Source organism: Takifugu flavidus, chromosome 21, assembly GCF_003711565.1.
Source record: "Takifugu flavidus isolate HTHZ2018 chromosome 21, ASM371156v2, whole genome shotgun sequence".
In the NCBI taxonomy this organism is placed as follows: Eukaryota; Metazoa; Chordata; class Actinopteri; order Tetraodontiformes; family Tetraodontidae; genus Takifugu; species Takifugu flavidus.
The window spans coordinates 11,446,182-11,471,609 of NC_079540.1; the positions used below are offsets into that span (position 1 = coordinate 11,446,182).

Genomic DNA, 25,428 nt, shown 5'->3' on the forward strand with positions numbered 1-25,428 from the left:
CCTCCGTACACACAGGAACCATCTGTTGGAAAGATCACAACAATAACTTTACACCTTCAGATTCCTTCTGGTCTGTTTGTCGTGGTTCTTACAGGAACCAGCCACCAGGGGGGGTCAAAGATAAAAAACCTGTGGCCACATGGGTTTGTAGATGTGGTGTCGGTTTATTTTGGGGTTACCAAGCTCAGCGATGATGATTCCAACACCTTTATTCTGCTAATGACAGGAAACAGTTTGGTTCTGATCCAGAATCAAAAGCCCAACAGACGTTTAATCGTGACGTTGGGATAATGAACAAGTTCAAGGCCTCGAAGCCTTAAAAGGCCTCAAATTCCTGATTTACCAGATGAAACCCGATGAAAGGTTCCAAGGAGAGCTGATGGCTGATACAGTGGAACCTCTCACCGGGCTGCTGGGAGACGAGGTGCCATCGTCGACCGTTTCACGCTGAGGCGCAGATGGAGCTGCAGCCACATGAACATCGGCGCATGAAAAACAGTTTTTGCTGCCATATTTGAAAAAGAGCAGATGGTCGAAGCCCCTTTTCCTCCTTCTGCCGGCTGCTGGGAAGACGCCGGCATTTGTCGGTGATCTCCCAGAGAGGAGCCAGACGAGAGAAGGCAGCTGATTCAGGACAAATTAATCACAGCGTGTTTGCAGTTCTCAGTTGCTCATAATGAAAATTCATCCGCAGCCCGTCAGGAAGCTGTTATCAGCCCGACCAATAATCTCCACCAAGGCCACGACGACGACGAGTGCGAGGAGCTGTTCTCACACAGCCCACTGTTCAACATAAACCTCAATTTAATGCTAACATGCTAACGCCTGGCGTCGCAGCAACCTGAAGTTTTATCGCTCTGCATCAGGTTGAAGCTGCTTTCAGACGCTTTAACATTCAACTTAAGCATTTATTAGCACTCCTTTGACTCCAGCTTTATTTAAACAGCATTTGCTCAAACAGGTTTGTCTCTGGAGCCTTTAGAGAATCACAGCCTGACCCCTGAACAGCAGAAGGAAAAACTGCCTAGAACAGGAGGAAACCGTGAGTGGGAACGGGTGGAGAGGGGGAGGGCATTTCCCAACACTCGCTGCAGACGTTAACGATCACGCAGCGATTTCTATAATGTCTGACGTCTAAAACAGCTCGTGATGATGTCGCCATCACGAGGCGGCGTCCACGGCGCCACCGCCGTGCTGATGAAGCCCAGCCATGTTCTAATTTTAGTTCATGGTGATGAACTGTGCTCCGTGTGGGACATGGGGATATCAAAGGGAATGCACACGGACTCTGTTGCCATGGTGACCACAACTCAACTCAGGACACTTCCTAATTAGGAGGCAGCAATTGTCAAAAAGGGGGAATTTAATGAAGAAGTGACAGTGTTTCCCCCAGCGAGCGGCTCCTTCCTGCTCGCTGCTTTCATGCTTTCATCCGTCTGTTTTTCACACATCCGTGTGATCACATTTACAGTTTTGGTTCCAATCATCCAGCATCACTGCGGCAGCGACAGGAAGCAGCTGCTGGACAGGAAGTGATGTCTACGAGGAAGAACACACCTCATGAATCCTTGTCAGATTATTTTAATTCATTAACGCATGAATAATTAATTTATTCATTAGCTGGATGTGACAGCCAGAAGATAAAAGTGTATAATTGGGCCTGCAGAGATGATTCATCACCAGGTCCAGTTTTACATCAGGCGGTTCCGTCCCGGTGAGAAAAGAGGATAAATTCAGAATGATGTGACAGAAGAGAGGGATGGACGACGTCAACGCTGCTCTCTTCAAAGAATGGAGCCGAAATATTTGTAACTTTTCACATTTCATTCCCGCACTGGATCTTAGAATTGCATAAATGTTTAAATTACCTTCAACTGAGCTTTTAACTACACATACGTCACATGTCAGTGACAGGATGTTTAGATGCCTGCAGCAGATATCAGAGATGGATTAGTGGCTGATTTGTTTGTGTGCATGGAGCTCTTTAGAGTGGAGCGGAGAGCTCTTTAGAGTGGAGCTGAGAGCTCTTTGACCGCTGCAGGAAATATTTTAGCTGCAGCACTTTGTGTATGTTTTTATTGTTTAATGTGCTGTTTGTCTTTTGGATGTTCTTCATGCCCTTTCAATTTCTCCCTGGGGACAAAACAAAGTGTTTGAAGAGAAATAACATCACAAAGTGATGCTGAACATTTAACTGAATTATTTAACTGGAGTCCTAAAAATCTTTCTGAGGGTCGTTCACAGGCGAAGTTTGATGCGCAACAGCGCCCCCTGCCGGACACAACGATAAGGCAATGTCATCAGAACTGAGAATTAACTTAATTTGATAAGAAGTTCCAATATAATTCTTTGTTTGAGTTCCTATTAAAATATTACATTATTATTCCATTATATTCTGTTGAACAGTTTTACTTTCAACTAGAATTAAAAAATATTCTATATAAAATTAGCTTCAAAATAAAAAATTATTAAAAGTAGCATTATTCATTATTTATCACTTACTTCAAACTCTGCTTCTGACATTAGGACTAAAATATTTTTAAAATGTCCAACATGATTCAATCATTCTCTGTTTAAATCTTTTATTGAATTCTAATTTTAAAAAACGATCTTTAACTTGGTTTTGTCACATTTTTAATGCTTTACTGGAATATTTTGCATTGTAACATGTGATTACATATCAGTCTGTATTGACACCATTTCTCAATCAGTCTTATGAACAAATGTATGTTAAATGGCTGTGTGTCTGTCATACGCTGGCCAGACAAAGTGACGCGTTAGTGCCACCGAATCCAAAGGAGTTGGTGAGGGCCACCCGTCGGCCCCCAGTCAGCCACGGCTGTGCAGCACAGGGGACGTAGTTCAGGTCAAACTCCGGCTCAGTGCGGTCCAGGTTGAGGGTCGGAGGGAGCACCCCGTGGTAGCAAGCCAGGGCTGTAAAGGCTGCCTCCAGGGCACCGGCGGCTCCCAGCAGATGTCCCGTGGCCCCTTTAGTGGAGGAGACGGCCAAGCTGTGGAGGTTCTCCTGGAAGAGCCTCTTGATGGCGGCGTTTTCAGCAGCATCACCCAGAGGTGTGGAGGTGGCATGAGCGTTGACGTACGTTACTTCTGCCGGAGAGATGCCGGCGTCTCTCAGAGCTGCAGCCATGCACCTGAACAGACCGGTTTCATTTACAATGTCAATATGTATCAGTTTCTAATCTGTCATGCAAGCACACAAACATGCTTGTTGACATCACCTGAACGCTCCGTCTCCATCTGCTGCAGGCGCCGTGATGTGACTGCCGTCCCCAGAGAGCCCATAACCCAGAACCTCAGCGTAGATCCTGGCTCCTCTTGTCACTGCATGATCCATCGCCTCTAGAAGGAGCACCGCTGCTCCCTCGCCCATCACGAAACCTTCTCTCTCTGGATGGAAGGGCCTCGATGCTGCCGTGGGATTGCTGTTCCACCTAGTGGCGAGGGCCCGTGCCCTGGCAAAGCCAGCCAATGACAGGGGCCCCACACAGCATTCTGTTCCACCTGTAACCATAGCAACAGCATCGCCATGGGCAATGAACCTGGCAGCATCACCGATGGCGTGCGCACCAGTCGTGCAGGCTGTGGAGACCGCGTGGTTGGGACCCTTCAGTTTGTGTTTGATACTAATGTGTCCAGCAGCCATGTTGACAAGGATGCGAGGAACAAAGAAGGGGCTGACTTTATTGTAACCCCTTTCTTTAAAGGCAGCAGAGGTCCGTGCAATTTCATCTAGGGGCACCATGCCCATTCCAACAGCAACTCCGGTGCCGATTTGCTCCTCGGGAGTTTGGGGGTGCCATCCTGAGTCCTCCAAGGCAAGCTGAGCAGCTGCAAGGGCCATGACAGTGGCTGATGACATGCTGTTACTCTCCCCTCGAGAGACGAAACTCTCCTCCTTAAACTGACCCTGCTCCTCTCCTCTGGGCACCAGAGCTGCCACCCTACAGGGGACTGTCTTGTACTCTTCTGAGTGGAGGGCAACAATCCCACTCTGACCTCTGATAAGACGCTCCCAGGCCAGTGAGGTGCCACTTCCCAGAGGACAGATTAACCCCATGCCAGTAACAACAACCCGTTTTCTGTCATTTCCAGAACTGTGCTGTCTGGAATGTTGGGGAGGCCATACACACGGGACCCTGCGAGCAACTGCCCTGACGTTCCGCGGCTTTAGCAGCAGTTTAGCCCAACAGGTTAACGGAGTAGCCATGAGGTCTCTGCAGTTTGACAGCTAGCTTGTAGCTTTAGTGAGCTGGTGCTTAATCACGAATTGTGGCGCGCTTTGGAGACACAACTATACTTATTTTAATCAATTTCCTTACCTGATGAAATTTTGAAGATTTCGCTCCAAAAATGTGAACAGATTCATGTTTTGATCAACGATTTTTTAAAAAAAAAATATTGCAAGGCGATTGACATAAGGGGTGTTTATTCTTTTTTTAGGCCGCATAGTAAACGCCAGTATTAATAATATAGGAAACGGATGTATCTGTGTACACATGTTATGCTCAGCTAAGAAAGATGAAAACCAAGTCTATTAATAATATACGGTAAGGTTAATGTTTTAGTTAAACTGCCAAGATGGCATTTAAATTCAGACAATTCTAGTCAGGCGTCTAAACGTCCGCCAGAACTAGGACCCCGCGGACCTATTAGCCGGAAATAACCCTGGCCAGTTATATTACGCTGAGAGTCGTTTGAAAAGCCTTTTAGTTGTTCTTTTAAACATTAAAAATGTCGGTCTCAGCAGCGGTCGCAACACTGTGCGAGAATTCAAATGACGATTTTCTAGACGCCGCCAAGCTGCTGCTGACTTATGCGGACAACATTTTAAGGTAAAAGCAGAGCAGCAAATAACGCAGTGCTGGTTTAAGATGAGATACGTAAACGTGGAATTTGTGCCTGTACAAATACATTAAGGATACAGACAAAACAATTGCGGTATTTAAAAATGTGACTGTATTAGGTTACGCTAAAAGATGACTTTGTTTTTAAATGTCAAAATGGCATCGATCACTGGTTATTGTGATGTGTCTCCAAACAGGTTTCCCAATGAGGAAAAATACAGATCTATACGTATCGGCAATCCGACCTTTTCAACCAAGCTGTTACCCATCAAAGGTGCAGTGGAATGCCTCTTTGAGATGGGCTTTGAGGAGGTAGTGCCAGATGACAACAAACCTTCTAGTCCAACAAAGGTTGTGGACATTTATGAAAATATTCTAACCTTCTCAGGCTGAGACTCACCTCGTCTTCCCCAAATCTGCATCAGTGGAGCAGCTGAAGCTCATTAGAGACTCCATAGCAACGGAGAGGGACCAAAGGCTTCGTGGAGGACAGCCTGTTCAACCTGCAGCTTCCACCCCAGAACCAGAAAGTTCCGTTGCCGCTGCCTCCAGTCAGGCCATCCCGCCGGCCACACCACAACCGTCGTCCTTGGTAAAGATGTGGTTTAATAAATGCAACATTCAGTAAGGATGTTTATTTTGCTGACTGTGGATGTTGTCTTACCTTCAGGAGAGCAGCATGAGCTTTTTTGTGACCCTGCAGTCAAATTTCCAAAACGTGATGCTGTATGAGAGCTCTGATCTGCAGGAGGAAGCCAGAAGAGTCATTCCTCAGCAGCAACTGTTGTCCTCTGCAGAACAAAATCTGAACAAGGCAAAAGAGGCTGATCCAGGTGAAGCTGACATTGTAGAACTCTGGATATCATCTGAATACGTGCTGGGTTGATGAGTAAAAATCATGATGCCTCAGTCATTTTTGGCATCTTTGAAGAAATTATTTAAATGCCCTTTGCTCAGAGTTTGGGATAAATGGCTATTTCACACTGATACCAGTCTAGTAATGGTGGTGATAAATTTCCTCTTTTGATCTTTGTAGAGTGCAAACTGGGAATAGAGGACTTCCTGGTGCTGGAGTTGCTAAGATGGTTCAAACAGGCCTTCTTCTCCTGGGTCAACTGTCTGCCCTGCAGCCGCTGTGGGGGCTCTACCCAGAATCAAGGCTCCCTAAGTCCCACCACAGATGACCTCCGCTGGGGGGCTCAGCGGGTGGAGAACCACTTTTGTCAGAGTTGCCAGCTCTCCACCAGATTCCCAAGGTTTGTCTTTGTTCTTACTTCTCCTTTGTGGACTTCAGTTTACTTCCTAGATATGAGAAACATATTGTCATATGTTGCTTCTCAAGGAAAAACAGACCATGAGAAGACTAGATGGTCATTAATCACAAACCAGTACTCCCCCCTTGCTTCGTTTGCTCATGGAAAACCAGTCTGTCTTGTCTCATTAAGAACAATAACCAGTAATCATCCCCTAATTTAGAGGCCTTTACTTTTGCAAATGTGGGGATAAGTGTTGAAGTTCAGGTTTGTTTCTCATTTGTAAACAACAGATATAATAATCCTGAGAAGCTTCTTCAGACCAGGAGGGGGCGCTGTGGGGAGTGGGCTAACTGTTTCACGCTGTGCTGCCGAGCGCTGGGCCTGGAGGCCCGATACGTGTGGGACAGCACAGGTATGAACATGACTGCAGAACCAAACTGAGGGACTCTGTCAGGTCTCAGTATCAAATGTCTTAATATTTTGTGATATGTGGGAGTTGTCAGTCTTTTGGACAGCTAATTGACCCGTAATGCCCTGGTAGATCTTTTCATCTAAAATGATGTAAGATTTTGATCTGAGCTTTCCGCTAAAGGTTTCACGTGACTTATTGCTGCATGTGTGATTTACTCACCACATCTCAGGTGTTCCACTGGAAATGATTTCAGAAGTCACAAGAATTCTCTTGTCCTGGTGTTTCAGACCACGTGTGGACGGAAGTGTACTCGGTTTCTCAGCGCCGGTGGTTGCACTGTGACTCCTGTGAGAATGTTTGTGATAAGCCTCTGCTGTATGAGGCTGGCTGGGGGAAGAAACTTTCCTACATTCTGGCTTTCTCTAAGGACCAGGTCAGACAAGAGCCAACAAGCTGGTGCTGTCAAAGCCTTTGTGTCCATATTGTCTCTGACTGTGGCTTAATTTTGTCCGTCACAGGTGGTTGACGTGACCTGGAGGTATTCCTGCAAACATCCAGAGGTTTTGGAGAGAAGGACCAGAGTTCAGGAGGCCTGGCTGATGCACACCATCAATGGCTTGAATGCTTCAGTAAGTCTGAACCCTTTTAACTCTGCACACGTGGCTCCTGTTTGGTGACCCTGATGTAAATCTGGCTGCTGCGACGCTGAAGAGGCAGCAGTCTCTGAGTCCAGACAGGAAGAGGGAGCTGACAGAGCGGCTGCTGGTCGAACTGGTTGAGTTTATATCCCCCAAGAAACCAAAGGAGGGAGAGCTGGGAGGGCGAAACTCTGGCTCTCTGGCATGGAGGATAGCACGGGGGGAGACCAGAGCAGCTGACACAGAGACCACCACACAAGTACTTTACAACTCTCTTCAGACACATCTGGATAATTCCCAACACCGGTGGCAGCACAACTACATTCAAGTCTGTCTGCTTGTGTCTGCATGTTCATACAGTCTGCAGGTTTCGTGTTTACCCCGACCGACCGAGAGAAGGCCGACAGATTCCTGCACGTGCGCTACAGTTCAGTCAAAGACGAGTATTGTCGCGTATCCAACAACTCTGAGGTGATTCAGACGTGGGATCGGTGCTTGTGGAAGAAGGAGTCCGTCTTCAGAAAAATAGAGCACGACTGGGAGATGGTATGATTCATTACTCTCTATGTTTGGATCATTTAATACAACTAACACCAAAGCAATTAGTTGTGAATATCAACTGCAGAAGTCTGTATCCTTCTTCAGGTGTACATCGCTCGAACAGAAGGCTCCTCTGAGGGCAGGATAAGCTGGAAGTTTGACTTCAGTCCAGTAGGTTTAAAGATAAAATCTGTTTCCATCATGGCAGCCAGTCAGACGTTTCAATCTGGGAGAGTCTGCTGGCGTTTACAGGCTGGCCCGACTACCACAGAGTTCTCTGGAGGTACAATAACAATTACTGCCCAGGTAAATGTAACGCTTCCTGACAATTTTCCTGTGTTTCCCCCTTCAGATGGGAACGTGCAGTCCTTCCAGAATGTCGCCGGCTCACCAGAGTTGGTCATCACAGCAGAACTTGGTGGTGGTGATGGCGATGTGTCATGGCAGCACTCGCAGCTCTTCAGGCAAAGCCAGAAGCATACGGAAGAATACTCATTTGAAGTCCAAATCTACCTCGAAGATGATTGACGGAAGTTGACGTGGAGCTCCAGAGCATTCCTTCGACGACTCCAGAGCTTCGGAGTTACAGTGCTGACAAGAGTGCAATATTGGGTCCAGATGGAGATACGAGTGTTGATAAATGTCTTTTGTGTGAAATGTGGAAACTATGAAGAGTTTTATCTACAAAGCCATAGTGTTTGGAACGTCTTTCTCCTGAGTGGGATGAAACGTGTGGTCAATGGGACAATACAACAAACCGGATTTAATGCCAGTGGTTCTGCCTGTAATAAACTGATTATTGGTGTTGGGTTTATTGTATTCTATACATATCCGTCTGCAGTGATGTGGATGTGTGCTGGGAGTGTCGGTAAATGCGGTCGGGGTTAAATGCTTTTCCTGCGGTCTGGTTTTTAAGCGCATTAATTAAACACGTCTGGATTTTCTGTGGCCGTTCTGTCTCCCTCTTGCGGTGGCGTCAGGGAACTGCCCATTGAGTGTTCTCAATTCCCATTGGTAGGAATGCCGGTTATTTTGAAAAGCCGGCACCTGATTGGTCGGCGAGATCCGCGAGACGATTCGCCGTCTGTCCTGCAGATGGAGGAGCCGGACAGGGGATGCGAGCGCTAGCTTAAATTCCTTTATTTTTAAATGAAAAGTGCTGAGGGTTTGATTTCCGGGGCCTTTACCTTAGTGTCCCGCGTCACTCCCTTCGGGTTTTGCTTGTAGTTGTGAGTCTGTTTATCGCTTGAGCCGTGTACAGTATTTATTTAGCGGCGAGTAGCCCGGTTAGCATCTTTGTTGGAAGTTTGGGCCTGCTCTTCCACCGCTTGTCGATTTTAACAATAGCCGCGGAACACTCCCCTCTGCCTACGATGCTCCGCTCCAGATATCACCTCTAACGCGAACGGAACACGAACATGGACAATAAACCCCTCTGGACCCAATTCACCATCTGAGGCGCCTTTTGTGCGGACACACTTTTAATCCCACTGCGGTTTTGAGCGATTCCAAGACATCTTGAAGACGAAAATCGGTACCACAAAGAAAGATGTCCAACGGCGCAGCAGGAAGCGGAGGACTGGCTTGGCTGGTAAGTTTGGTATTTGTATATGGTAGTTTGTCATATAGCTAAGTAATTAACTCGTAGTAACTGGAGTTATCACACACCGAGTTATTACGGCCAGAGCAGCGACAGCCGGAGCCTGCGTTTAAATCCCCAGAGCGGGACGATGAAAGCAGCTGGTGTTTAAACTGGCCGGGTTACCAGCACCGATCAACCCCGACATCACGCAGTCACACAGGTCTCAACAGTCTCAACACGAACCCGACACACTCGGAAAACACTCTCATCCAGGACCACAGCAAAACAGGAGAAAGTCCACGATATACACTGTTTACGACGACGGGTGACGTCATCAAGGCAGCTCAATGCTCAGTCACGGAGACCAGTATTGATGTTTACATAAAAGTGACATTATTGTGAAAACAAGGACAATATATAACCAGTAAATGTAACCTCTGTCCCAGTGTAACCAGTCCATTTAATAGTCCTCTCTGTCCCAGTATAACCAGTCCATTTAATAGTCCTCTCTGTCCCAGTGTAACCAGTCCATTTAATACCCCTCTCTGTCCCAGTATAACCAGTCCATTTAATAGTCCTCTCTGTCCCAGTATAACCAGTCCATTTAATAGTCCTCTCTGTCCCAGTATAACCAGTCCATTTAATAGTCCTCTCTGTCCTAGTGTAACCAGTCCATTTAATAGTCCTCTCTGTCCCAGTATAACCAGTCCATTTAATATCCCTCTCTGTCCCAGTATAACCAGTCCATTTAATAGTCCTCTCTGTCCCAGTATAACCAGTCCATTTAATATCCCTCTCTCTCCCAGTATAACCAGTCCATTTATGTAATAGTCCTCTCTGTCCCAGTATAACCAGTCCATTTAATAGTCCTCTCTGTCCCAGTATAACCAGTCCATTTAATATCCCTCTCTGTCCCAGTATAACCAGTCCATTTAATAGTCCTCTCTGTCCCAGTATAACCAGTCCATTTAATAGTCCTCTCTGTCCCAGTGTAACCAGTCCATTTAATAGCCCTCTCTGTCCCAGTGTAACCATTCTAACCAGTGCGTTCCAACAGAACCCTGTTTGTGGTGCAGTACCTGTGTTGTGGGTTCCAGCCTTGGCAGCAGCAGCTGTCTGGAGGGTTCTAAACTCGGCTGTTTCAACAGGAGGCGGCGAACGGCAGAGGTGATGCTGGTAAGATGGAAGCAGCCAGGAAGGATAAGGCGGCGTCCAAGCTGTCCGTGGAGCGAGTGTACCAGAAGAAGACCCAGCTGGAGCACATCCTGCTGCGTCCTGACACCTACATCGGCAGCGTGGAGCCCGTGACCCAGGTCAGCCCAGATCAGCAGCGAAGCTCTTCCTGGACCAACAGGACCACTGCTGAATGTGGAGCTTTGATCACTGAAGTGGTTTCTCTTGCAGCAAATGTGGGTTTTTGACGAAGATGTTGGGATGAACCAGAGGGAAATCAGCTACGTCCCAGGACTCTACAAGATCTTTGATGAAATTCTCGGTGAGTTTAGGTGAACACGCTGGACCTCCTTGCTGACGCTCCTTCATTAGAGCAGGTGGTTCTGTGACGTGACCTCTGAAGCTGGATCCAGAGTGGACCTCCTTATCTGACCTGACACCAGCGCAGTCTGGCTGTAGCTGGTTGACAACGCCCGAACAGGGCTTTGAATATTCAAATCTTCATTTATTTTCTGAGAAGGAAACTGATTCACTGTTAGTTAAGCAGCTTGTTGGATGTTACCATTTTAAATTCCTAGTCTGTATTTACGCATGGACACTGCATTTTTCAATGTTTCTCGAAGGAAATTCAAGTTTTCCCTGTTTCAGGCCAGAGCGGCTGATTATCAGGAGATGTGACCTTACTGATTTTATGTGGATTCATATGAGCATCTGGGGGTGAACAGAAGTTAAAGGGTGCCTTTATGTTCTTGGACTCGTCTATCATCCTTTTTTCTGCGTTTCAGTCAACGCAGCGGACAACAAACAACGAGACAAGAACATGACGGCCATCAAGATCAGCATCGACCCGTGAGTACCGCCGCCGTGGCTCCAGCTGTCGCTGCCTGAACACTCGTGTAACGTGTGTTGATGTTAAGAACTTTGTTTTAACGTGGGCTGACCAACGTTAGCTTCATGATTACTGGCATCATTACTGAGTCGGGGAGGATGGTAAAAACATCAGCGAGCTGCTCAGGTGGTGGCTGAGGAACGGGCATGGATTCTATTGGAATATGTTTCAACGGTCTAACTTCTGTTCTGTAACCATGGCAACGTGCTGACTCCCATCTCCAACAGTGAGTCCAACACCATCTCCATCTGGAACAATGGGAAAGGAATCCCCGTGGTGGAGCACAAGGATGAGAAGATGTACGTACCCGCTCTGATCTTCGGACACCTGCTGACGTCCAGCAACTACGATGACGAGGAGAAGAAGGTCACAGGTGAGGACCTCCGGGTCAGCAGGTGACCCCAGGGGTCAGTGTAGACCGTCTTCAGCGCTAACAGGCTGTTTGACCTCAGGTGGGAGGAACGGCTACGGAGCTAAACTCTGTAACATCTTCAGTACCAAGTTCACCGTGGAGACCGCCTGCAAGGAGTACAGACACAGCTTCAAACAGGTGAGCCTGCCACTCTTCCAGGAGCCCTAAACTTTGCCCTGGCAATGGGGTTTCTATAGCAACGCACACGATTCAGGCTCCAGATGTTTGAACTGGTGACAATTTCATTGCAGCAACAGTTCTGACTGACAATCATAGTGATGCTGTTTTTGTAGGGGTTTGAAGGTCACGTCTGAGGTAAGTTTGTGTTTGTTCCTGTGGTTATCGGGACACGCGGTGCTTCCTCACCATCATCACACCATTTTCTGGCCAGAAATCGCCTCACTCACACGGTGCTTTAAGTTAGACACGACCGCGTTAGCCTTGTGTGTGTGTGTGCATGACCTTGTGACCTTTCTCTGTCCTCAGACGTGGCAGAACAACATGACCAAGACTGCTGACCCCAAGGTCAAGTTTTTTGACGGGGACGATTTCACCTGCGTGACCTTCCAGCCCGACCTGTCCAAGTTCAAGATGGAAAAACTGGACAAGGACATCATCGCGCTGCTCACGCGCAGAGCGTACGACGTGGCCGGTTCCTGCAAAGGAGTGAAAGTCACATTGAATGGAAAGAAATTACCTGTAAGTCTTTTTTCTATCTCAAAGTCCATTTGATTTTTAAAAGCACGATAAATGTTGGGATTTTCTGGTTGGACACCAAAGGTCAACGGCTTCCGCAGCTACGTGGACCTCTACGTGAAGGACAAACTGGACGAGACGGGCGTGGCGCTGAAAGTGGTGAACGAGACGGTAAATGAGCGCTGGGAGGTTTGTCTCACCCTGAGCGAGAAAGGATTCCAGCAGATCAGCTTCGTCAACAGCATCGCCACCACCAAGGTCCGTCAGCCCGGTCTCAAAGTGGGAGGGACACACTCGCCCCACACACTCGCCCCAGAGCTAACCAGAGCGTGTGTGTTGCAGGGGGGCAGACATATCGATTATGTGGTGGACCAGATTGTGGCCAAACTGATTGAAGTAGTGAAGAAGAAGAACAAGGCAGGCGTGACAGTTAAACCCTTCCAGGTAGTGTTACCATGGCAACATATTGGTCAAAGCAGTTTTCTCTACACGCTTGTTTAAGAAACTGAGTCCTGACTCTGTTCCACCAGGTGAAGAACCACATCTGGGTGTTTGTGAACGCACTGATCGAGAACCCGTCCTTTGACTCCCAGACCAAGGAGAACATGACACTCCAGACTAAGAGTTTTGGGTCCAAATGTCCTCTGTCGGACAAATTCATCAGAGCTGTAAGGACGTCCCTCCTCCAGCCACCGATGGTCAAACAGCTGGACGTCTAAATCACGCTGTCTCTGTCCCTCACAGGCCACCAACTGCGGCATCGTGGAGAGCATCCTCAACTGGGTCAAGTTCAAAGCTCAGACGCAGCTGAATAAGAAGTGCTCGTCTGTCAAACACAGCAAGATCAAAGGCATCCCCAAGCTGGACGACGCCAACGATGCCGGTGTGTCAACGGTGCATTCTGAATATTTAATGTGCAGGTTCAGTGAGCGAGCCGTTGCTCATGAGAAGGACCCTTCAGACATGCGTTCTATCACTTTATGGTGCTTCAGCCCAAGTTCAGAGAGAACAAGTTCAGCAGAGTGGGGCAAAAAGAATCTTTTCCATGTTGTCTGGAAGAAAATTAACATGGATGAGGTCAGATTTTATATTAGTCCCACAAACTATCAAACACCTCTTTGTCCACTAGATGGTGCTAGAGGTTTAAATTTCCATGACAGTTAAAAATAGATAAAAATGGGACTTGAGTCAAATCATCAGGGAACAAAGTTGCTTTCAGTTGTAATCCCAGTTTCACCAGTTTGATGGATAAATAACTTTTAAAATTAACTGGTGAAACTTTCACTGAGCAGCTCCTGCTCAGAAAACGATGCGCTGACACCTAAAATGACAAAGTGTTCTTGCTGGGCAGGTGGGAAACATTCCTCTGAATGCACTCTGATCCTCACCGAGGGAGACTCGGCCAAGTCTCTGGCTGTTTCTGGACTCGGAGTCATTGGGCGAGATCGTTACGGAGTTTTCCCGCTCAGAGGAAAGATCCTTAACGTCCGGGAGGCAACACACAAGCAGGTGTGGAAAAGTTTCATTCTTGTGGATCCTTCAGAGATGATCAATTAAACTGGGAGGTGCTAAGGAGCTGCTTTCTGGTTTCACAGATTATGGAAAATGCAGAGATTAACAACATCATCAAAATCGTTGGGCTTCAGTACAAAAAGAGCTACGACGACCCAGAATCCCTGAGGAGCCTGCGTTACGGCAAGATCATGATCATGACGGATCAGGTGAGCTGTGGCGTGGGGGCTTGTACGGGTTTATTGGACTGGGAACCAGTTCAGCCAGTGGGTTAACACGTCTGTGTTGTACCAGGATCAAGATGGCTCCCACATCAAAGGACTTCTCATCAACTTTTTCCATCACAACTGGCCGTCGCTCCTAAAACACACGTTCCTGGAGGAGTTCATCACGCCCATCGTCAAGGTAACGGAGATGCTCTCGTGTATAATTTACTTGATATTTTCTTTGGTGCTCTTTTCCATGATTGGGCTCTTTTGAGCTGATCATTTTTGCTTCCTACAGTGTTTCAGGAGGTTCTGGTGGTTGGTTTGGGCCAACAGGTTAATTTGTTGTTGTGTTGCAACAGGCGACCAAAAACAAGCAGGAAATGGCATTCTACAGCATTCCAGAGTTTGAGGAGTGGAAGAAACACACGGAGAATTATAAAAGTTGGCATATAAAGTACTACAAAGGTTCGTCCTTGTGTTTACAACGGCCAAACTTTTCCCTCAAGTTGACTTTTAAATGAAAACGAGCCATTTTCTTAAAGGTTTGGGTACAAGCACGAGCAAGGAGGCCAAGGAATACTTTGCGGAGATGGAGAAGCACCGAATTACCTTCAGATACAGCGGCGCTGAGGATGACGCGGCCATAACTCTGGTGAGTGACCCAGCAGGATACAGCTCATCCCCATCATTGCCGCGGGGCAGTGCGGCCTCTCACACCACCGGCTGTGGGTGAGATGTTCAGGCCTGTAATCTGTGGCCGTTTCTGTTCCAGGCCTTCAGTAAAAAGAAGACGGATGACAGAAAAGAGTGGCTGACCAACTTCATGGAGGACAGACGCCAGAGGAGGATGCACGGCCTGCCAGAGGTAGGTGACCTCCCCGTCTTCATCTGCATGTGTTTTTCAGCTCAATTTATTTCTCTCTTTTAAAACCTTTATTTTTTTTAAAGCAATATCTGTACGGGAGCCAGGCTAGACATCTTTCCTACAACGACTTCATCAACAAAGAGCTGATCCTGTTCTCCAACTCTGACAACGAGCGGTCCATTCCATCCTTAGTTGACGGTATGTATTCAGGTTGAGAAGTTGGTGTCTTTGTGGTACCTGCAGCGAGTGCGTCCTGTCTCTGATGACAGGACGTGTGTTCCAGGTTTAAAACCAGGCCAGAGGAAGGTGCTGTTCACCTGCCTCAAGAGGAACGACAAGAGGGAGGTGAAGGTGGCTCAGCTGGCTGGTTCAGTGGCAGAGATGTCGGCCTATCATCATGGCGAGGTGAGCGCTCCGTTCCCGTCCCTGTTTACTGAGGGATCACAGGTCTAATCGCGGACCCTCGGGTTTTCTCCCTCCGTCTGTCTGCAGCAAGCTCTCATGATGACCATCGTCAACTTGGCCCAGAATTTTGTGGGCAGCAACAACTTGAACATCCTGCAGCCTCTGGGTCAGTTTGGTACTCGCATCAATGGAGGCAAAGATGCTGCCAGCCCCCGTTACATCTTCACCATGCTCAGGTAGAACAGCGACACCGACGTTCCCGTCAAGGGTCAAGAACTCGGAACATGGTTGTAACGGCGTTCTCGTTCCCCGCAGTCCTCTTGCCAAACTGTTGTTCCCCGTGGTTGATTCAAACCTGCTAAAGTTCCTGTACGACGACAACCAGAAGGTAGAGCCCGAGTGGTACATTCCCATAATTCCCATGGTGCTGGTGAACGGCGCAGAGGGAATCGGGACAGGCTGGGCCTGCAAGATTCCAAACTATGATGTGAGAGAGATCGTCAACAACATCTACCGCATGCTGAACCACCAGGACCCCCTGCAGATGGTAAATAGGCTGACAGAGCCATGCCTCATTGGTTCTGACCCGTCAGTGTGTCCCTCTCTATGAAGTGGTGATGTCATCAATGTGGTCTGTGATGAGGCCCTTCGCAGGTTTTTGACTGCCCGTCAGAGCGAAGAGGAGGAAGCTTCAAAACTATTCAGACTTGTTGAAGTGTGTCTCTCCTCCTCTCTCTACTCGCAGCTCCTCTCCTCTCCTAGCTCCTCTCCTCTCCTCCTACTCCTCTCCTCTCCTCTCCTCCCTCTCCTCTCCTCTCCTCCCCTCCCTGTATGCCTATTAGCTCCCCAGCTATAAAAACTTCAAAGGAGTGATCCACGAGCTGGGACAGAACCAGTACCTGGTCAGTGGGGAGGTGTCGGTCATAGACAAAAACACCATTGAGGTCACAGAGCTTCCAGTCCGGACGTGGACGCAGGTACTGTTGGCGCCGTCCTCCATCCGTCTGTAGGTGAAAGGGTCCAGTCTCAGGACCAACGTGTGTCTCCTGGTGTGCAGGCCTACAAGGAGTCAGTGTTGGAGCCGATGCTGCAGGGCAGCGACAAAACACCAGCTCTCATCAACGACTATAAAGAATACCACACAGACACCACGGTCAAGTTTCTGGTCCGCATGTCTGAGGAGAAGCTGGCCCAGGCCGAGTCGGTCGGTCTTCACAAAGTCTTCAAGCTGCAGTCCAGCCTGACCTGTAACTCCATGGTAACCAACTCTTCTCACAGTTTCCTGAGCAACCAGATCATTTCTGACCTCAACACTGATGGTGGATCTAATTGGGTCACCAAATCCTTTACAGCTGCAATATTGATGGCGTTTCTGTCATCTATTCAGGTGCTGTTCGACCACATGGGCTGTATGAAGAGGTACGAGTCGGTCCAGGACATCCTCAAGGAGTTCTTCGAGCTCCGGCTGCACTACTACAAGCTTAGGAAGGACTGGTTAGTGGGCAGCTTGGGGGCCGAGGCCGCCAAGCTCTCCAACCAGGCTCGCTTTGTCCTGGAGAAGATCGAGGGGAAGGTCTCCATAGGTCAGGAGGCAGAAACTCAGAACGTCGTGCAGCAGCTTGAATATTGGTGAATATTAATGTTTCTTTTTCTTCACCTGGACAGAAAACAAATCCAAGCGTGAGCTGATCCGCATGTTGGTGCAGAAAGGCTTCGAATCGGATCCAGTTGCTGCCTGGACCAAGGCTCAAGAGAAGGTGCTGAGCACACATTCCACATCACAACGTCCACGTTTTGTCCAGCACTTCAGATCATTTGAGAGGAAAATGGAGGATTTTGCTCAGGTTGTTCTGAGAGTAAACCGTGTAAACTCCATCAGGCTCTGGAGGAAGACGGCGGGAACGAGAGCGACACGTCGCTGGATTCTGGCTCGACATCGGGACCAAACTTCAACTACATCCTCAACATGCCTCTGTGGTGCCTGACGAAAGAGAGGGTGGAGGAGCTGCTCAAGCAGAGGGACCTGAAGGTATTTAGATGGGATTTGTTCTTCAGGAGGTTCAGGGTCCGTCTGTGAAGGTGCCATATTTAACCACGGTGGCTGTGCTGTTGTGCAGAGAGGAGAACTGAACGAGCTCCAGAGGAAATCCCCAGAGGATCTTTGGAAGGAGGACCTGGCGGTGTTCGTGGAGGAGCTGGAGGTACATCTGCTGCTCGCAGCCAATGAGCTGCTGTGCCAATAAACCCAAGTTAACTGGAGTTTTACTGGTTTAACCCATCAGAAATTGGAAGCCATGGAGCGAGAGGAGCTCAGCTCAGGCAAAGCGATCAAGCTGGTGAAGGGGAAGGTGGGAAAACCGAAGGTGAAGAAGATGAACCTGGAGGAAACATTGCCGTCTCCGTTTGCCCGAAGGGTGGAGCCTCCAACGCAGCCAATAAAATCTGATGCAGCCAAGAAACTCACCAAAAAGAAAAAGGTACCCAGAGACGATCTCAAACAAGACGAGTCGGGACTGGAATGTTCTGACAGGTCCTCTTTTCCTTCTCAGGGCGACGCCGATCTGGCCGCTAAGTTGGAGATCGATGAGGACGGTTTGGGCGGCGAAGGAGGAACAGGAGAGAATTCTGTAGCCAAACCGAAGGCTCCACGAGTCAGAAAGGAGAAGAAGGAGCCTGGTACGGACATTTAACCAGTCTGACGAAAATGATGAGTTTAATAGGGAGGTGTGCTGAGATGTTTATCCGCTGCCAACAAACCTGACTGGTCCTTTTCAGGAGCTCCAAGAGTGAGAAAACCCGCTGCACCCAAGAGTACGGTGAAGAAGGTGAAGAAGAGGAACCCCTGGTCTGAGGACGAGTCCAAGTCAGACAGTGAGCTGGAGAACAGCGAGCTCGTCATCCCCCGAGAGAACAAGTCCCAGAGGGCATCAGGTGAGGCCGCGTCTCCACCAGCACCACCACAGGTGGCCACTCGGTCATCAACCTCTGATGAGCTTCTGACGCCTCTCGTTGTGTTCTCTCAGCTTCCAAACCCAAATACACCTTTGACTTCTCTGAGGAGGAAGACGAGGGCGAGGAGGAGGAGAACGGTGAGGAAGATGTGACAACCTCCCCGGTGAGATCGCCAAAAGAGGACTTCCCCGCTTCTCAGACCAAAAGCCGCTACGACGACCACGAAGACGAGGACGAGGACAACGGAATCTCCATCTCTTCGCTCAAACAGAAGCCCATGTAAGGGCTCGTCCAGTCGCATGTCGTGGGCGGAGTTATGTTCAAGTAGAACCTTCACTTCCTGTCCTCTGTCTGAAGGTCGGCGCCCGTGGAGAAGAAGAAAGAGACGAGCAGCATTTTCTCATCCAAGTTGGCGTTTTCTGACAAAAGCAACGACAGCGGTGAGTATCGGCTCGCTCTGCTGAAGGTTAATCCAGAAAAGATGGAGCAGATTAGGGATCTTCTGTGGTTGTCCTGCAGACGGATCAAAGTCCGACAGCGATGACGGCGGCAGCAGCGGCAGGATGTTCTCCACCTACTCCAGCAGTTCTTTGTTTGACAAACCATCACCGGCAAAGAAAGGTGCGTCCACCAGAGGGCGCAGTGACGGACGCCACAGTTTGTGACGCTCTTTAGTGACGTGCTTCTCTTTGCCCTTCAGCTGCCAAGAAGCCGACAGATGTAGCTCTTAAACCCAGGAAGCCACCAGCACCCAAACAAACAAAGAAACCAGATAAATCCATCTGGGACTCGGACTCGGACACCGAGGACAAGAAGCCGTCGGCGGCTCTTAAAGGTACAGGTAAAGGCCGGGGGAGGAAGAGGAAGGGCTCCGACTCTGAAGAAGACTACAGTCCCATGAAGAAGATGAACAAACCTGCGGCCAGAGTGAGTGTCAGCCCCTGGTACACGTGTGTGTGTGTGTGTGTGTAGTGAAATAACACGTTGTGCTTCCTGCTCAGAAACCTCAGAAACCTCCGTCTGACGAGGAGGACAACGACAGCAACGGTCCGAGCCTGCTGAAGGCGGCCAGCAGAGACCGGCCGGGTCGCGCCAAGAAGGAGGTCAAGTACTTCGACGAGTCGGACAACGAGGACGACGCCGACGACGACATGTTCGATTGAAGCGGCCGATCACGTCACACACTCCTCCTGTGCTCACAGACTTTTGTACATTTTCTGTTCAGTTTCATCGATGTGACATTTTGATGATTTTTAACGTGTTTGTGTTTTACACTTTTTATTAAACATATATTTCTTTTTTATGCTCATTCAGATGTTCTGTATTTGTGGCTTTTAGAACGTTAGGACGCTGTGCTTCAGCACATTATAATTGTTAAAATAATATGTAACTTTTTGAACATGAAGTAAGTAAACAATGAAATGTGCACATTTGTGGCCTGGTTCTTTAATGAAAATGTTCTGGAGGTGAACCAGAATTCTGAGGTCTGTGGATTATTGGTCACATGATCAAACATTTCCTTCATCTTTCTACAATATTAGGAGCAAGCAGACACGTGGTTGATTCGGCCCATTTTACTCCAAAACTAAAGCGTGTTCATCTCTCACATGAACAATAGTATTAGTATTTTTATACTGTTAATGATGTGCGTGAAGGCCTTGCCTCGTGCTTCCCTGCCGTCTCCCGCCAGATGAACCTGCAGAGCTCTGATTGGTTGATGGCTTAATTAGCATCACCTGACTCATTTCTGCTCAACAGGCCTCCAAAAGAAGCAAACTTGCTCTGGCCACGCCCTTGTCTGAAACATGTGGTTGTGGGCGTGGCCAGAGTGCACGATCTGGCTATATTCTTGTTGCCACGCCCCCATCCATCATGGGCAACAAGCCGCGCGAGGGGCGTGGCTAATCTCGCTTCTAAATTAGCGGACCTTCAGTCACGTTTCCTCTGGTTCCCAAAGTCTAAAAATGTCCACACGTGGATTTTAAAATAAATATATTTTATTACTTTGCCAGGACAGCTCATGGTAAAGTTAAACAGTATATGGACATAAAAAGCATCATGTTAACATACAAAGACAATATTTAAAATGGAAATCTGAAACCCCACGTTGCCCCATGGAAGCAAGGGCTGCTCGGATAAATCTGTGACACGCCCCTCCCCCTTCGCCCTCATGCCCGGCCAGATGTGGGATATTAACATGACTATACAACACTGCATATGATTGGTGGTTACGTCCTGTGATGGGAAAAAGGCGACAGTTTGTGATGTTTAAGAACACCTTCAGGACAGACAACAGAGCTGCTGTTAGCGACTGATACGGTCGGTTCCAGTCATGCTTCCTGGCTCCTAATCTACGATGTAATCCAGGGTTAGACCGATATTTGGGCATTATTTAGTCTCCGGTTAATGACTTTAGCAGCTACTTGCTTCTCGTCGTTGCTTTGCAACCTACTTCCACTCTGCCTGGAGCAGGAAGTCAACACAGAGATGCTAATCAACCACTTCCAGGCAGAGAAATGCAGGCTTGGCTCGAGGGCGCGGATCCTCATCAGGAAGGTTGTCGACTGATGGAGCAAATAAAACTGCACCATCTGCAAAAATCTGAAATATTCTGAGAAATAGTTCCAGCTAAGATCCAGATATCACAGGAAGCAACATCTGCATCGACATCGTTAGCATATAACTCACAACGTTAACATTACAGCCACTGATTGTTTTAGTTAGAGACCTGTTCCTATATTAACTAGCATGTGCAACATTAGCATTATAAATCTGGGTCAACAAGACTGCTTTTAAAACACGTTTCCAAAAGGAATGATTTTTTTGCTCATTTTTGTTCTCGAGGCAGCGACCGCTAAGGCCTCTTTGAGTGCAACGCCCAGACGCTCATTTACGCCAGATACGAGTCCTTTGATGAAATAAGGTGAATTCTAACTTTGGGAAGTAAACAGAGTTGAGAGATACGATTTAACTGTCCAGACAACAAAATTGTCTGCCGTTGAAGTCCCATATCGGTCGAACCCTAGTTGAGAAGTTGATCTGTCAACCAAAGAGCCGTCGATTGATTGCTTTGATTGATTGGTGACGGCGTTTTGGTCCCCTGGAGGGAGCAGCTCTGTTGTTTTGACAGGAAAACGGAACAGAACACGGACAGTTTTCGGTCGTGGAGATGAACTGCTCGTCCATTTCCCTCACCGTCCCAATATTCGCTGTGTTCGTGACGGTTCCGCGGTTCCTCTCTGTGAATTTAGGTGGAATTTCCCAAGAACAGAAACACACAGGTGTCTTTTCCACAGAGCTGCCAGTTGGAATGCAAAGCACACACCACTTATGTAACACCTCCGCAGTGAGCTAGCTACGTGATTACAGTTACGTCGGTACGACATTCAACAGAAACGAACAGAGTAAGTCAGCGTTGTGAAGTGGGGTCCTAAAGGAGCGTCCCCAATGCGCTCAGGCGCCTCAGGGATGGATGTGGACATTCGTCGGCTGTGAAGGTTTTTTTCCAGCTACGAAAACAAGGAAAAGAGCGAGATGCCTCCTCTGTCTCTCACCGGGAGAGCGAGAGGCGAGGAGAGCGTTACCTACGTTACACTGAGAGAAAACTCCTTAACACTGCATATCATTCTGACAAACTAGGACATTATTCACATTCAAACACCTTAAAAAGAATAAAAAAAAGCTCTGGTTTTCCCTTATGATATGTATTTCTGAGAAGGGACGGAATGCAGATGAGTTTCCATAATGTGCTGCTGAGACCCAGAATCCTTCGCTGCCCTCAGGGGTTGTCGTATTTCCCATTTCAGATCAAACAGTGAGTGGCTCATCCTGCTGGCGCAACAGTTCCCGTTGCAATTTATCGCATATCGCCTCGAAAAACCTGCTTCATCGGGCGAACTGGAGCAGGGCCCGCTGCTAAAGTTATCTTTACTTTTACAAGGGGAAGTGGACGATCCTAAAAGGGTTTAAGATGTACATTAAGAATCTGATCTGCTCCAAAGTCACAAGACCATTCCACCAAAAACACACAAATAACTTTGTGTAGCTATCGATTTCAGGTAGGGTTAGCAGATTAGGCTTTTCAGGTAGCACTTAAAAATAAGCCAGAACTTCCTTTGTGTCATTTGAGAGTTTAAAATTCAATATCACTATCAATAGCATGTCAAGGTAAGCTAGGCTATTTGATGGCCAGCCTTAGCAGCTAAAAAGAATTGATCAAAAGCATCAGAGCTAATGGGTAAACTAACATCTACATCTGCACCAGCTGAGGTGAAGAAAAAAGCCTAAATTGGGAAATTCTGATCCAGGTTCTATGATTAGCCTGCTGCCTCGTCTCAAAACGAGAGTGACTGGTGAAGGTTGCGGGAGGCGCATTTGAAGAAGCGGAGCAGAATTGGTGTTGCTTCTTCATCGTTGTGCTTCTCGTCTACAAAAGTTTTACTTTGGCCGTTCTCCTTCCTTCAGTCCCTCAGCTATGTTTCTGTGTTTAAGTGCTTCAGCTGCGGTACTTTAGAACTTTAGTGTAAACGGAGCCTTATTTTAGCTAACAGGACCCTCAGGGTAGCGAAGGATCTGGAGCTGTATCGGGTGTAGGAGGAACAAAGGCAGCTCTCGAGGATCATCTTTTAATTTCAGCGAAACATCATCTCATCGCAAGTAAGATACCGCTAGCATCCCCGCTCAGCTGGACCCTGCAGAGCGTCTCTGCCGTGTCAAAGGTCCTCCAGAATCTCCTTTTGCATCATTAAATGTAGCTTAAAGTGTGAAGACTGAAGAGCAAGGCGAACGTTTGGAGCGGATTTTGAAGACCCTGCCCCGCTGTGTGCTTTCTGCGTACAATCGTCCAGACCCACGCGGCCTGTCAGCAGTGGTTAAGGGTTGCATCGCTCCTGTTTCAGCTGTTTACAACAAGACACTTCTGAGAAAGGAGAGGAAAGCGTGTTGAGGAGCTCTGTTCATAAGGCCATAACAGAGCTCATGTGCGCTGGCTGAGCCCAGTTGGTAGAAACGTACATGATTGATGTCGTCAGAGGATACGCACTCATCTGCCCGACCTTCAGGTTTCCATTAAAAGAGCCGCCACCGGCTGTGATCAGCAGTCGGAAATCGCAAAGGTGGAAGCACAGACGCGGACGGGGGCAAAGAAGCGCAACATGCGAACTAGCGAAGAAGAGCACATGATCCTTTTATCCACCAATGATCTGACCAGGAAGGAGCTGGTCACAACAAATAACAAACCTTAGAACGCTCCGACGTACCGTTTACGTGAAAGGCTACGGCGACCAGACTTGAGTTTGTGAAAAAGAGGAGCCGTCAATGTGGGAGGGGCCAGGCAGTGGAGGAGGGGCCAGTCAGTGGGGGAGGGACTTGTCAGTGGGGGCGGGGCTACTTTTTGAATGACAGAGAAACGCAAAGCAAATTCGATGGTAAGATGTTTGAGGCTCCAGTAGAATAAAATCATGGAAGATTTTGAAACATATTTTCATGTCTCAAAAAGAGGACTTGTCCAGGCTACGGGGGACATCTGGTTACAGCCAGGATACACTGAGCTACCCATATGTTATCATCACCATTTGTAGGGAATTCTTCTATTTTTGATCCTCTGGTGAAACATTAAAAATAAAGAGTTTTTGCTCTATTGTCGGGCTGATTTTCTTTCGTTCGGCGGCTGGTTTTAGTTTCTATTTGTGATGAAGTTAGCAGAACAATGAACTGCCGACAAAAACAGGTATATACTGTGAAATCATCACTGCTAGCTGAGCTAAACATCTGCTGTTCTACTGGGGGGGGGGGGGGGGGGGGTCAGCATCGCAGATCTCAATGCTAGCATTTAGCATCCCTCATATTTTCCTCCCTTGTGACCAAAGGAACCATCGCGGTCAAAACTCAACTACGCAATCCAAAAAATAAAGGTGATGCGTTTAAGTGCGTCTGGTCAAAGTGCTGTTTGACCAGACGCCGATAATAAAGTGCGACGCGGCTCAAGTTTGGTCCAGTTGAAGTACCGATGGCACGAACGTGTCCCTGCGACCACAGCCGCGGCGGCGCCTCAGCCGGTCCGATGAGTGCGTACCGAAGGCTGCTGTGCTTCAATCCTCTGAGGAAACAGACTCGGCTGTCGACGCAGAGAGAAGCTCGGATGTACAAACACTCGTTCTTGTAGAGAAATGAAGTGTTATAAAAGACAAAAACGGTTTAAATATAGCAACAAATATAAAATATTAGACTTACATAATGTCTATAACATTCTAGATAACTTTTTCAAGGACTTACAACTGGTCCTGCTTGAAACCTCGAAGAATCGTTTCAAAGAGAATATTTAGACGAAGAAAAAAAGCACCACAGTATCCAGAATCGATGGTATGTACAATGACAAGACCAGAGATGAAGGGATGAGGACAGAGAGGAAAGGAAACCACGGAAACTCCCATCATGCAGAGAAGAATGTACACAGGAGACCTGAGGAGTATCGTCTCTGGTGAGGCCACGCCCCTTCCAGTTCCAGAGACGCCATTCACAACTGTACACAAGCGCTGATCCGTTGAGGCCTCCGTGTCCACGTGTTCTTTTGAAGAGGGTCGAAAGGGAAGATACCGGGACGGGGGTTTTAGATAATATCGAGCAAAGGAGGTGGGTGGGGGCGGGGCTTATCGGGCAGTTCCTTCTCTGTGCAAAGGAATGTCAGTCTTGGGAGGAGCCTGCAGGCGCCTCCATGGGTTTGTCCTCAGGTGGCGCCGCCGCCGCTTCGTCTGCATCGGCGGACTCAGGCGACTCGGGGGTGGCGACGGTGGCGTCCTCCTCGTCTGGGCTGCTTTTGCTGCTGGGGCTTGCCCCCCCGTCGGCCGAGGCGCTGCTGCTGCTGCTGCTGCTGCTGCTGCTCTGGCCGTCCTGACCCTCAGAGTTCTCCAGCATCTCCTGGATGAGCGGCGGCATGGAACCAGGGATCTCCATCTTCAGGGAGATGACGCGCTCTGCTCCTGCGAGGTGAGACGAGGTGAAGATCACAAGAGCGCGGTCACGCT

At 48.2% G+C, this 25,428-nt stretch overlaps 4 protein-coding genes across 6 annotated transcripts in view; 2 read left to right on the forward strand and 2 right to left on the reverse strand.

Moving 5' to 3' along the window:
* Positions 1-2,565: 2,565 nt before the first annotated feature.
* Positions 2,566-4,505, reverse strand: oxsm (3-oxoacyl-ACP synthase, mitochondrial). The gene is made up of 2 exons (XM_057021048.1): positions 3,240-4,505; positions 2,566-3,152 (listed from the first exon to the last, which is right to left on the reverse strand). The coding sequence occupies exons 1-2, from the start codon at positions 4,226-4,228 to the stop codon at positions 2,750-2,752; spliced, it is 1,392 nt and encodes a 463-aa protein (XP_056877028.1). The 5' UTR covers positions 4,229-4,505; the 3' UTR covers positions 2,566-2,749.
* A 152-nt stretch (positions 4,506-4,657) lies between these two features.
* ngly1 (N-glycanase 1) lies at positions 4,658-8,516 on the forward strand. Its single transcript, XM_057021018.1, has 12 exons — positions 4,658-4,853; positions 5,063-5,177; positions 5,254-5,457; positions 5,536-5,698; positions 5,902-6,121; positions 6,412-6,533; positions 6,821-6,966; positions 7,052-7,162; positions 7,245-7,430; positions 7,532-7,717; positions 7,817-7,994; positions 8,064-8,516. The coding sequence occupies exons 1-12, from the start codon at positions 4,753-4,755 to the stop codon at positions 8,237-8,239; spliced, it is 1,908 nt and encodes a 635-aa protein (XP_056876998.1). The 5' UTR covers positions 4,658-4,752; the 3' UTR covers positions 8,240-8,516.
* A 267-nt stretch (positions 8,517-8,783) lies between these two features.
* Positions 8,784-19,832, forward strand: top2b (DNA topoisomerase II beta). 2 transcript variants are annotated; one of them, XM_057020973.1, is made up of 35 exons: positions 8,784-9,302; positions 10,442-10,606; positions 10,698-10,788; positions 11,252-11,315; positions 11,583-11,728; positions 11,808-11,905; positions 12,254-12,466; positions 12,548-12,721; positions 12,806-12,907; positions 12,994-13,131; positions 13,208-13,346; positions 13,815-13,972; positions 14,059-14,184; positions 14,270-14,380; positions 14,544-14,649; positions 14,727-14,836; positions 14,957-15,049; positions 15,133-15,247; positions 15,333-15,454; positions 15,542-15,690; positions 15,770-16,001; positions 16,297-16,431; positions 16,512-16,712; positions 16,842-17,037; positions 17,120-17,211; positions 17,334-17,483; positions 17,572-17,655; positions 17,737-17,931; positions 18,004-18,130; positions 18,230-18,385; positions 18,478-18,685; positions 18,764-18,846; positions 18,926-19,027; positions 19,107-19,333; positions 19,408-19,832. In XM_057020973.1, exons 1-35 carry the CDS (start codon positions 9,261-9,263, stop codon positions 19,567-19,569), a joined length of 4,812 nt encoding a protein of 1,603 aa, XP_056876953.1. In that variant the 5' UTR covers positions 8,784-9,260; the 3' UTR covers positions 19,570-19,832. The 2 variants fall into 2 exon arrangements, with proteins under 2 accessions (XP_056876953.1, XP_056876954.1); XM_057020974.1 differs by lacking the exons at positions 8,784-9,302; positions 10,442-10,606 and adding an exon at positions 12,061-12,082 and having other exon boundaries at positions 10,705-10,788.
* Positions 19,833-20,385: 553 nt separating this feature from the next.
* Positions 20,386-25,428, reverse strand: part of LOC130518438 (retinoic acid receptor beta-like) — a 66,045-nt gene continuing 61,002 nt past the window's right edge. For both annotated transcript variants that reach the window (XM_057021043.1, XM_057021044.1), the window contains one exon: positions 20,386-25,383. In XM_057021043.1, the coding sequence (XP_056877023.1) occupies positions 25,088-25,383 (296 nt within the window). In that variant the 3' untranslated portion in view covers positions 20,386-25,087. The remainder of the gene's footprint in view (positions 25,384-25,428) is intronic.